This window comes from Typopeltis vanoorti, chromosome 20, assembly GCF_054136105.1.
Source record: "Typopeltis vanoorti isolate ZY-2024b chromosome 20, IOZ_Tvanoo_1.0, whole genome shotgun sequence".
Lineage (NCBI taxonomy): Eukaryota > Metazoa > Arthropoda > Arachnida > Uropygi > Thelyphonidae > Typopeltis > Typopeltis vanoorti.
In genome coordinates, this window is record NC_143568.1 from 65,423,687 (window position 1) to 65,437,430 (window position 13,744).

Genomic DNA, 13,744 nt, shown 5'->3' on the forward strand with positions numbered 1-13,744 from the left:
ATTATGCAGAAGGTGATGTTGAGCATCGTTATCATCTAAAAATGAGTAACACTGTCAGTAGGATTGACCATGGCATAAAGGTTGGGGTTTTGAAGTGATTTTCCATTTTGTGTCTAGTGTAAAAACAAGATATTTCATCATTATTATTATTATCCAGGCCTCCACGGAGTCAAAAGACTCATCGTGGAGGTCCATCCTAAGAAAGACAAACTCTATCAAGACTCATAGAGGGGAGGTCCCCCCCCCCTAAGAAACACAAAGTCTATCATACTGTTAAACTGTGAATGAAATTGTTTTGTATGTTTTTATTTTTCATTCACATTTAACATATCAATAATCTACCATATACTAAACAAGACTTGTTTAAATATTATTTGTTAGTCCCTTGCTTAAGAATTATTATTCATGTATTATCCTTGAATTTTATCAGCTATTATTTAATTATATAATTTTAATGTATATTATACTATTGAAAGCACTCTGTAGTAAATAACATTTATCTTATTACTTTATTCCTTCAATAATATTATGAGGAATTCTATGTGTGTAACTTTTATGTGCATTATATAACCTGTAACATATATTTTATTATTATTATCTGTAAATAAAAATCAGAGAGAAATTAAGTAACTATAATATTTTTTATTATTATTTTTCATTACTCAGTGTAAAGGTATAACCTTATGTAATGCTAATGCTTATGTTTACATTCTGTTTTGATCGTTGCCATGGAGATAGAAATAAAAGAGAACGTGCAAGGTAGAGCATGAGCTTCGATAATTGGGAGAGGAGAAATTAATGAGTTGGACAGAGTGAACAAGTTTTTAGGCGGGAAGAAGGAAGGATATAAGCGAGAGGTAAAAAGTAAACAAGAACACTGAAGGGCAGGGAATTCAAGGGAGTAGCATTCAGAAGTGTACGGAGATGAGGAGAAAACTTATAGACAGCTGAGAGTAAAGTCAGTGGTGGCAGTAATAGAAATTTAGTGCCGTAATGAGATAACTAAAAGACCGGAAGATTAATAGAAGATTCAGAATAAATCCACTAAGTTTTAGAATTACTACGTATTCCTATATCGCTTTAAAGAAGGATTGTATAAAGCTCAATTTGTTATACAGTAGTAAACATGGAATAATTATTCTGCCCTATAGTAAGCCTGTCAAGAATTGTGTAGCGTGACAGATAATAATTCAGTTATCTCCTTGAAGAATTCTTTTAAATAGTGTTCAATCGGAGTGATAAGTGAATATAAGTTAAAAATGTGCTCACATTGAATCTGATGTGCTGAAGATTAATCCTGGTAAGAACAGTCATTTTATTTATTTCAGTGTGAAGGTTTTAGTGATAATTCCGTCTGGAATATCCTAACATTTACTGTGGCGTTTCACTGAATTTAGCTGAAGTTAGAAGTTGAAAATAATTCCCCTTGAAGCAATAACTGCTGCAATTAATAAGGTTATAAGTGCTTGCTAAGTGTTAAATATAGTGTAACTGAGTGATACCAGCAAATTTATTTAGCAATAAATTCTGTAGTATTGATCAGCATGAACAATCTTTGTAATTGAGAGAACTGTGAATTTTGTATCTGAAGATTTGAAGTCTGATTTAATATGAATGTTTTGACCTGATGAACTAAGTTAATTGTATTGTCTTATTTTCAGAGTTAAATTTATGTATTTGTCATATAACCTTATATTAAATGTTTTGTTTTATTGATTTCATATTGTGTGTGCCCGATTCTTTTTCATTGCACCGTTCATAAATAATTCGAATCTTGCGACAGTCCTAAGTGAAAAATATTAAATTCGGCCTGTATGAGTAAGGAGACTGCTAAGTTAATTGAAGATTGATTCTACTATTTTACATAGACTAATCTAAATATAGGGTGGTGCAGTATAAATATAAATTTCCCTACATTTTGATTAGTAATCAACTAGTAATTAATTGATTTTATTAAGAACATTACAAGATGGCGAACCATAGAACCAAGAAGGACGTTCCAACAATACCACTACTTAAACTCATTGACCGTTCTCGCTCTCACCACTCCATCAGGCAATGCATTCCATGTTTCAACCTCCCTCCATGCAAAGAAACCACTCCTCACCCTCTTGCCCACAGTTTCCTTTCATAACTTCCAGGGATGGCCTCTTGTCATCACTCCTTCCCGATGTTCAACCAAAGAACTACCAGGGTCAACCCTGTAACCACCTTAAAACAGTATAAGTCTCAATCATGTCACCTCTCCTTCTTCTATCCACCAATCCACCAAACTCTGCAGTTCATATTCCCTCAGCCGATCCTCATAACCAAAATTGTCAATTGGTACTGTCAATTCCCTAGCACATTCTCTCAAAACTCGTGGCGAAATACCATCCAGTCCCACAGCTTTACTGATATCCAGAGTACTCAGTATCTGAAACACACTCTCCTCCTGTACCTCCAGACCTCGTACCAGTCATATCCCTCTAGCATTAAAACTGACTCCTCTAGGATGAAATACTCCAATAAAGTGTTCATTGAACAATTCCACTATGTCCTCTGCATCAGTCACTCTATTCCCATTTTTATCCCACAATATCATTCTTCCACAGTCATTTCTCCTCCTACTGGCCACATAGCTAAAAAATTCCCTAGGATTTTCTTTGGATCTTAGGGCCAATCTCCTCTCATATTCCAGTTTCGCTTTCCTTACCACACTAGTCACTCTTCTGGCCTGTGTCTTATATTCCTCATGCATCTCTTCACCTATCTCCTTATATCTCTTCCATAGCCTCTTTTTCGCGTGCAATTCCTGTTTAATATTGTTTGTCATCCACTTTACTCCAAATTGCATCCTCTTCTTCACTCGTGGTATACAACTTACCATTGCTGATAACAAATATTCTTTCACAATTTCCCACGCACTGGTGATATCCCGGCCTTCCAATTCCTCCCTCCATGAAACTTCCCGAAGTTGACGTCTAAGACTATTATAATCACCTGCCTTATAATTCCACATAAGTTCCCGTCTCTTTGATACTCCTGCATGTCTATTCATTTTCCAAGTCAACACCATATGGTCACTCTCTCCAACTGGTGGGAGAGACGTCAACTCAGTTATTTTCAACTCTTCTGATGCTATAACCAAATCCAAAATTTTTGAACCTCTTGTTCCCTCTATTACATGTTGCCTAAGACATTTGTCCCTCAAGAATTCTAGAAATTCCATTCCCCTATTGCTACATGCATCTTCCTCTTTCCAATTTATACTACTGAAGTTAAAATCTCCCATAACAATCATTCTTCTTGCACTTGCCAAACTTAGCTGTCTAAACATCTCCTGGTACCCATCCTCTGTGCTCCTGGGTCTGTAGCAACACCCCACTAAATATCCTGTCTTGCCTACCTCTACCTCACACCATACGCTCTCAAAATCATTTGTCTCACTTCCTTCCAAATTCTCCACTCTTAGAGGACATAGGTCATCACTTATCATAAGCAGTACCCCACCACCACGCTTTCCCCTCCTATCCTGACGAAAAATGCTATACCCAGCGACTTCTATTCCTGTTGTTATATCCCCTTCTGTCAACCATGTCTCAGTGATCGCAATAATTTTTGGCCAGGCTGATGCTATCTGCGCCACCAATTCCTCTCCCTTATTCCGGATACTCCTGGCATTAGTATACAGCATATAAATGCCATTGTTTCTATACCCAGCATTATCTCTTCTGGACTCCACTGGGCTCAGTGTTACCTGACATTGTCTCCCTTCTCCCAAGTATCCATTCCCACAAGAGGCCACCCCTGCTATCATCCTCCCTGGGACACACTGACTCGTTCAGAACAGCAATCTCTCCAGATGCCTACGTCCTTCCTCATTCAAATGTAAACGGTCTCTCGCATACAACTCCTCTCTTTCCTCAAACACACTCCAGGCATCCACATATACCAGTCCTCTCTTGTCACACATTCTCGCTATTATGCCATTCAATATCACCGCTCTTCTGCTCAGCTCATCATTATCATACCTAGGCAACACGCACACTATATTTCCTCTCTCTGTCTTCTTCCGTACAGTCTCAAGCAAAAATCTCATATCTCTCGCTGCCCGACTTACATTACCACTCAAGTCATTCGTTCCTACCATCACAATCATCTCATCCACCCTTTCACCTCTCTTAATTGCCATAGCCACCCTTTCTATTGTTCCTATGAAAACTATTGTTCCTATATTCTATGAAACAACTCATCCACGTTAATCTGGTAATTACTCCTTACCAACTTGTCTCAATTATGTCTCCTATCTTCCTTCTATCCACTAGGCTCTGTAGTTTGTATTCTCTCAATCTTCTTCTTCTTCTTCTACGCGTTATTCCCGCTTCCTGTGCAGGGTCCGCGTGTTACTTTTAGATGCGACTTCTTGTTAGTACTACTACCAACCGACCCGTCGCCTGGTCTGCCGCTGGGGGGGGGGGATATATTTTTGACTGTAGAGGCGTATGTTCACGGGGCCGGTTTGCCTGTTTGCGGGATGAAAAACGCCAGATAAACTGGCGGAAAAAACCCTACTGACCGCACCCAAGACTGGCTAACTTGGCTATGCCTGAGGAAGATCCTCAAATTCCTCACGTTTACAACGGGAATCGAACCTGGGACACTCCTTCCCCAGGCATATGGTTGCGAAGCGCAAAGCCACTAGGCTAACCGCGCGGTAGTTTGTATTCTCTCAATCTGCCTTCATATTCCACATTCCAGAAACCAACTTAGTCAATCATCTCTGAACCTTCTCCAACAACTTACCATTCTTTGAAAACCAAACAACCAAATTTTGTGCACAGAAATCCATGTGCGGCCTGATCAAAGCCTTGCACAATATAATCATAACATTCTTACTTTTACACATCAGTGTTCTCTGCGTCACTCTCATAATCTGCTGTGTTGTCCTTACAATTTTAGCAAAATGTTCATGAAATTTCATGTCCCTATCCACCATCATCCCCAGATCTTGAATTTCCTCCACCTCCTCTGAAATATCCCCACCAGTCCTATACCATGCATACAATTTTTGCCTCCCAAAATTTAAAACTTTGCACTTCTACATTAAATTGAATTCCCTCCCCCACATGCTCACCCACTCAGACAGTCTATTTAGGCCCTCTTGCAAAGCTACTCTACTTCTCATAATTCTCCCCAACTTTTCGTCATCTGCAAACCACTGTATGTCACCATTTAAGCCCCTTCCAATGTCATTTACATACAAATTAAACAACAGTGGGTCCTGAAATGGACCCCTAGTTCACACCACTAGCGACTTTCCTCTTCTGTTATATTACTCCCCCCCCCACACACACACATAACCTGCTGATACCTATCACACAGCCAATCTCCAATCCAACACACTGATCTACTATCCAACCCAGACAACCATTGGCATATAATCATATAATTCGAAACCTTAGTGTTATGACTTAATGAAGCGGAACAATTTTGATCTTTTCATTTCCTTAGAACTTGGGCTAATCTAAAACTCATGTTAAAAATGTAATTTAAAGCTGTTGTTAACTCTGGAAGATTCCCTCAAGACACGCAGTGATATACCATAAAGTCCTATAGCCTTATTGACATCAAGTTGATTCAATTTCTCATATAACTTCTGCTCACTCACCATCATTGGTTCCTCCCCATTCCCACTGCTCAAGTTTTGCATTATATTATAATGCAATAATGAACTGCTCATTAAACACCTCTACTGTACCATCCTCAGTGTTTATCATTCTCCAATTATCACTGGCCATCTTCAACCTCCTATAATCATTTTTTCTTCTACTGGCCACATATTAAAAAAAAAACACCTAGGATTTTTTAGTCTTATTTGCTAACTGCTGCTCATACTGCACTTTTGCTCCCCTTGTCAAGCAGGTCACCTTCCTTGATTGATCTTTGTCTAAGGAAATCCCTAGAGAGTTTCGCTTAGAGAGTGGCAATAACCACGTAACTGGTTATTGCCACATCCACAATGCTTTTTCGTCCAGATTGCATGCTTCACCTTTTCAGTGAAGAGGTGAAATATGCATAATATTTTCATAGCTTATTTTTCATATGTATTTCTGTTGGTTTTCATTGGTCATATACTTTACATCAAATTATCTTTTGCAATTCACTATTGCTTGGTGAAAAAAATAACTTGGCATAAAGTATATGACCATGCACTCCTGATCTCTCCCTCCCTCATTCCCTTGCAATTTTTCCATCCATGGAACTGCTCCTGTCTGATTTTTAAGATTATCATAGTCACCTGCCTTATAATTCTACATAAATTCTTCTTCTTAATATTTCTGTTTCTCTTCAGCCTCCAAGTCAAGATTGCATGGTTCCTCCCAACAATGTTGCAAGACTGATATCTCAGTTACAATTAGATCCTTTGATGCAAGGAACAAAGTGAGAACTTTTGATCCTTGTATCCCTTTTACTACATGTTGCATGAAAGATTTGTCCATCAAGAATTCCCAGAAATTCCATTCCATTCCTACCGTATGCTGTTTCCACTGCCCAATTTATACTGCTATAGTAAAAATTTCTCATAACAAACATTTGCTTTACACTTGCCGAACTGATCTGTGTACGCATTTCTTGCTCATCACCCTCTGCGTTTAGTGGCCAGTAGCATCATTCCACTAAATATCTTGTGCCCACCTCCTCCTCACACCATACATTTTCAAAGCTGTTAGTCCAATTTCTTTCCAAATTCTCCAAATTCCTCATTTATAAGTAACACTTCAGCACTTCATTTATCCTCCCTATCATGCTGAAATATACTATACTCTTCTATTCCTATCAGGATATCATCTTTCTTGCCGACAAGATTTGCTGATTCTGATAATCTTTAGAAATGCTGAGACTATTATTGCCTCCATTTCACTTCCTTTGTTCCTGATACTCCTAGCATTTCAATAAATAAACATCAGTGCATTTCACCATATCTACAGTATATTATTATTATTCCATCCAGACACTCCACTTGACCCACAATGTACTGTGCATTCTTCTGAGTAACTATCCTCACAAGAGGCCACCTCTGCTACTATCCACCCTTGCAATTGTAGTATCCCTGCTCTAACACTCTCACTTGCTCAGAGAACAACAGTCTCTCCAGATGCCTGTGCCCTTCAATGTTTAAATGCAGTCCATCTCTACATACAGCTGTGTGTGCTATCCTCAAATGCATTTCAAGCATACATTTATTTCAGATTCTCACTATCATATCATTTATTACTTCTGATCTCCTTAGGTCTGCATTATAGTTTTGGACAGCACTCACATCTTCCTTCTTACTTTTGTACTGCACATTTTGTAACATTGACCTCAAATTTAGCTACTAATTCACACTTCCTATCAGATAATTTTTACCAACTATCACTATAATTTTTTCCACATTCTCACTTCAATTCATTGTCATAGATACACTTGGTATCATTCCTTTATCCTAACTTTTCTCTTACATTCTACACACACACACCATGAATCATCAAATCTCTATACATCACTTCCCTCACAGATCTGTTCATTCCTTGCTCATATGCATCTCTCTCTCTCTCTTCTCCAGTACTTCCCATCTTTACTCTCTTATTTATCTACCATCATCATTGCATGCCTTTATTCCTCAGTCATTTAGTAATAATTAAGGCATTGAAAAAAGTTGGTAATAGTCTGAATTCAGGAATTGGTAAACAGAAAAATCCATATTTTGTAGAGAACAGTATAGATAGCTTTGTTAAGGAGACTACTTGTATCAGTAATTTGTTCTCATTTTATGTTGTTTATTTATAAAGTTATGGCTGATCTGAATAACAATAGATATACCTAGATATTAATTTAATTTGCTAATTCATTGGATAGAATACTTCTAGGAAGATGGTTGTATAAAGTGGAGCAATTGGTGTAAAATGATGGGAAATAATCTGCAGCTGAGACACAAAAAGATTGATTACAACCTGAAGATCAGTGTTGTAACTGTGGGTGAATTTGCAGCAAGAATGATTATTGACCAATTTGTAGACAGCATTTATATGTAGCCACATGGTAGATTAATAATGGGAATAGCTTGAAGTGTCTAATTTGGATTACAAACCCTGGTTTGTAACCCATTGTTTATGAGCAGGTGAAGAAGAGGTGATATGATATGATAGAACATATATGCTGGTAAAAGCATTTTCTAGGATGATGGCAGGTGCACCCTTTCATAATATGAAAAGGGGAAATGACAAAAGGGCAGATATGATAGGTGTGTCAGTCGATTGGATCTCCTGCAGTGTGTGTTTGGACTCCCCTTAGGCCTCACATTTAATAATAACATTCTAAATTCATTTACTGCATGCACATTGTTCTCTGTCATTATCATTGCATGTTCTTTATCATCATATTGTATTGATTTATCTCTCCATGCAGTATACTTACACTCATTGCCTTGTTTAATGCATTTTTATACCTGAATTGAATTTCTGAGAATAGAAGAATTTCCTGGTATTGTGTACTTCATGTACTACATTTTTTTTTTAAATCTGCAGAAAACAGATTACTTTGGCAAGTAGATAACATGTGTATAACAAAATTTTGTGCATTTAATCTTTTCAAATAGTTGAAAATTCTCTCTCTCTCTCTCTCTCTCTATATATATATATATGTGTGTGTGTGTAAAGTAGAAAATACTATTCATGTTTATTCTACATCATTTTTAGGTCAGTACTATGATACCACCCTGCAAAATGTCCCAACAGTAATAGAAGTTACACAATATAAGGTGAGTTCATTTATTGTATATGCTTTTATGAGTTTAAGTTTTGCTGAAAGTGCAAGAATGGAGATCTGGAGATGAGGCTGATTCAAATGGGATAAAATATGTGCTGGGTTTCTGTTTTATACCTACTGGTAAATAGAAAGATGAATGTGTATTGGCAAATTAACTCAGTAGTACAAAATGAGTAATTATTATGGAAATTTTTAATTGTGAAGACGGAAGACTGTAGATGGGTAGCAGTACATGGAAAGAAAGGGAATTTAGATTTGCCATGAGATAATTGCCTTTGACAGCTTACGACAGATGATACTACTGCTTTGAAGTTGAGAACACTAGATCTGGTGATAACATTGAAAGACATGGCCATGAGGCAACCATTTCTATTTTTCAGCTTGAGAGAGGTGAAATTCTTAATGGCATAAAGAATTACAGGAGGGGGGGGGAATTAAGTAATGCATGTGAATGAGAAAGAGTATTATCATCATCTTCATCCTAAGACCCCATGTAGTCCCAGACTCATCGAGGAGGTCCCTTTTGTCATACACACAGCTCATCATACCGCACCTTAAACACATTCAAATTCTCTGTAGACTTCACGCTCTCAGACAATGCATTCCAGTCATTCACAACTCTCCATTAAAAAAAACCCTTCTTGCTCCCTTGTTCGCACCCTCCTTATACTGCTTACAGGGATGACCTCTTGTTCTCTCCTGATTAACATTGAAGAGGTTTTTCATTAAATAAAAAACCTCTTCAACGTTAATCCTGTAACAACCCTTTACTAACTTCTAGGTGTCTATCATATCACTCCTCTTTCTCTTATCCGTTAGACTCTGCAAACTACAACGTCTAAACCATTCTTCATATTCAGTATTCGAGAGATCAGAAACTGGTTATGCCATTTGCCTCTGGATCCTTTCCAACGTCTCTTCGTCCTTTTGGAAATCAGGTGATCAAATCTGTGCACAATAGTCCATTTGTGGCTTAATCAAAGCCCTATACAATGGAACAAGAATTTACTTCTACAAGTCAGTGTCTTCTGCATCATTCCCAGAAATCTTTGTGTTGTCCTCACAATTTTGGCAATCAGATACTTATCCACCATCACCCCAAGATCTTATTTCCTCCACCTCCAACACTATATCTCCACCAAGAGTAAATTCCACATTCCATCTTTGTTTTCCAAATTTTAAAACCTTATGCAACATTGAACTACTATCCCCCACTCCTATACCCCATTCATTTAATCTGTTCAAGTCTTCTTGTAAGACTAGAACATATGCTCTACTCCTCATAGTTCATCACAACTTTGCGTCATGTGCAAACAGCTGTATATCCCCATCCAGTGAATGTGCACCCATTCATTGGGTATTCACTATCTGGATAGCTGAATTGCAGAAAGTCAAACTTCATGGATAGGAAGGTGTGAAAAGATGAAAGCTGTTTTAGCAATATGGAGAGCAGTAAAGATATCAGATGAATGTTACTAAAAAGAGCATGGAAACCTTAAAGTTAGAGGAAGTCAAAAGCTGAGGATTCTTAATAAGATATCCTTCGGGCACATAATATCAGATCTCACGAAGATGCCTCTGGCGTTGTGAGATTTGAGATTGTATGCCATGATGATGATGCAACACGGATGCTCTTCTGTTGTAAAGACCTGAATTTGAATCTGCAGTAGGATGTTGAGGAACGATCGTGAAAACTTTACAACTGAATGTTGAGTTATCTGATTTCATACAAACGGAGTAGGGTTTTTATTTCTGTAACTAAATCGGATGTGCGTACATGCACACTCATATCCTTCATTAGCTTTTGCCATAATTGTGATTGTCTGTGGAAATACAAATGGCGGTAGATGGTGTTGGTTTAGTTGTGGTGAGTTGGTGATTTGAATGGTGGAGACGGAATTGTAGAGCAGGTGCCCTCCCTCGATGAGTCTTTGGACTCCCTGGAGGTGTCAAATAATAATAATATATGGCATGGTTTGATGAGCTTTGTGTGTGATAGTGTGTGTACCTCTCATGATGAGTCTTTGACTCCATGGGAGGTATGGCGTTAATAATAATAATCTCCATATTTGCCATCTTCACTAAAAATTGTACCTAAGCAACAACAATAAAAGTGATAATAATAATAAATTTCATATTTAACTTGTAATCTTCACTAAAAATTATGCCTAAACAGCTGAAATGTTGTATTTGTTCCTTAGGTTTCCAGATGCAGCAGATATTTTAGTGTTCATGTCCACTTTCATAGTCTATATGTTTGTTTATTGATTTTCATGCTTAATTGGCTATTGCAAGGTATTCAGTAGAATCCTAAAGACTACTGAATTTCTTGATTGCAAAATTGTAGAATGAGCAGCAGTTAAACTAATTAGGCCAAAAATATCCCAGGAAGTTCTTTCAATAAATGGCCAATAGAAAAAAAAAAAAAAAAAGGATGGTGCTGGTTGGTAAAAATACTCTCTATGGTAGAAGGATAACCACTGTAGATGATATAGTTGAGATATTAAATAAGAAATTTGTAAAGATATTTTATCCTTGTCAGCGTGATTTCAGTGCAGCGAGAATGGAGGAAGTGGTGTTGATGGTGAGTGAGTAGGAGGTATATGGGGTATATATAAACTAATTAATCTGGTTATGTTGTCCTGACTTTTCCCCAGTGCCTACTCACAGACGCGATCCCACTTCTGCAAGATGCGGAAGCTTTTGCCTACTGCATTTCTGCCCTGAGCTGATTCGCTTCTTGTTAGGCACCCTGGTGGCTCTGAGCTCCCTCGAAGTCACCATATTGACTGCATGTTTAGTGCGAACATCTGATCAACATAGGAACATTGCAAAACAGAACTTGTTCTCAAACCATCCACCAGCCCAAGCCTCCTAGCAGCTCGATTAAAGAAACCATCACCACTCCCTGCAGTGTGAGGGGTGTAAGCAGAGGAGTGAGGAGTAGGTTCTTTGCATGGAGAGTGGTTGGTGTGTGGAATGCATTGCCTGAGTGTGTTGTGGGTGTAGACACATTGAATCAGTTTAAAGGCATGGTTGGATGAGCATTGTTTGCAATAGTATATACCTCCCATGATGAGTCTTTGACCTCCATGGAGGTCAAATGATGATGATGATAATAATAATAATACGAACTTCATATTAATAAGGCTCTAACACTCGTTGATGTATCACCACTTGTTTTGAGGGATTGTTCCAGGGAGTTAACAACAGCATTGATGTGTCTTTTTAACATGAGTCTTAGATTGAGCCAAAGAGTGCAAAAATTGTTCTGATTCATAAGGGAAGTCACTTCATGACTTCCCTTATGAATTCCTTCATGAATTCCCTTATGGGCTACTTGTAATGGGGGCTGATGATTTTTCATCATTTGCCTTTAGTATCCCATAATGCAATACACAAATCCTTCCAGACATGTATAATGCTACTATGCAGTAAGATTAAGTCTTTAAATTATAGGCTAATCTGTGTATCTGGAGTTGTGGTTAAAGTGTTAGAGATGGATGTTGAAAGTTTTTTCAACACTAAATAATAGGCTAATCTTCTTGAATGGCAAGCAGTCTCAAGTAGAGTGATGTGGGCAAATATCAGAATGGGGAACTGGACAATGAGACTTATTTCTGGCCTTTGGTGCCATAGAAGGTTCTTCTAAGGTAGAAGTGGAGGAATTTTTTGAGACTTTAGAGAAAGTAACTTACACAGTAGAAAAGTTGGTCCTTGTTGGGGATCTAAATAGCAGAGTAAGAAATGATTGTCAGACATACAAAAATATTTTGGGAAAATTTGGAGAAAAGAGCAAAGCTAATAATAATGGCAAATACCTGTTGGATTTCTGCTCAGGACATGGACTGGTTATTACTAACACCATGTTCCAACATAAAAATGTGCACAAATTCACATGGAGAGAAAAGGCAAGGAATAAGAAAAGTCTCATTGACTATATTATTGTTGATACTGATGTTTTCTCCCTGGTGCAGGAAACCAGAGTGTACAGAGGATTTGAAATTGGAAGTGATCACTATTTAGTCTTGAGCAGGATAAAATTGAATTTCATATTGAAAAGAATGACATGTAAGAAAGTTTTAAAGTGAATAAAAGTTAAGCATCTCTCAGATATGTGAACCATAGACTAAAATACACAAAGATTATTGAAGAAAAAATGAAAGAGTTTGAGAACAGGAACCAAACCTTGGAGATTCAGTGGCAGGCCTTGAATAAAACCCTGATTGATTCAGCCAAAGAGGCATGTGGTGAGGTGGTGTGCAAGGATAGAAAAATCAGAACTCCATGGTGGACACAGGAAGTTAAAGAGACAGTGAAGGAAAAGAAGAAAGTATATCAAAAGTTCCTGGCAAATTTAAGTCAGCTTGTGCTCTTAGAGAATACAGAGACAAATGTAAGAAAGCTAAACACTGTGTAAAACTAGCTAAACAAAAGTCACAGGAGGACTTTGGCAAGAATATAGAAAATAAATATCAAGAAGGTGGCAAAATATTCTGGAGGTTGTTGAAGAAGCTTAGAAATGCAGGAAAGAATGCTGTAAAAGGAGTTAGAGATGATAAAGGTGACATGAAAATGGGAGAAAAATATATCCTTGAAGTATGGAGTAATTACTTTGAAAAATTGTTAAATGAAACAAGCAGTGATAGCACAGTGGTAAAAAAAACACTCAACAGGCATACAGTCAGGAATACATATCTATACTTGAAGTAGAAAAAGCCATGAAAGGCTTGAAATGTAGAAAGGCAGCAGGAGTAGATGATATTCGACCAGAAATGCTGAAGTATGGTGGTATGAAAGTCTTGCAGTGGCTGTACTGCATAGTTCAGAAAGCCTGGACAGAGGGACGAATTCCTGATGATTGGAGTAGAGCTCTCATAGTACCGATATATATAAAAAGGGAAATAAAACTGAATGTGAGAATTATAGGGGTATTTCCCTACTGAGCGTTCCT

General features: G+C 37.7%; 1 protein-coding gene and 1 non-coding gene across 2 annotated transcripts in view; one reads left to right on the forward strand and one right to left on the reverse strand.

The window, feature by feature from the left end:
- LOC150095526 (inactive DNA (cytosine-5)-methyltransferase DNMT3L-like) overlaps window positions 1–13,744 on the forward strand; it is a 361,976-nt gene that overhangs the window by 59,014 nt on the left and 289,218 nt on the right. Inside the window, exon 4 of the mRNA XM_090410700.1 lies at window positions 8,721–8,782. Coding sequence (XP_090266826.1) covers window positions 8,721–8,782 — 62 coding nt within the window. The remainder of the gene's footprint in view (window positions 1–8,720; window positions 8,783–13,744) is intronic.
- Window positions 11,405–11,702, reverse strand: LOC150095527 (signal recognition particle RNA). The gene has a single exon (XR_016550105.1).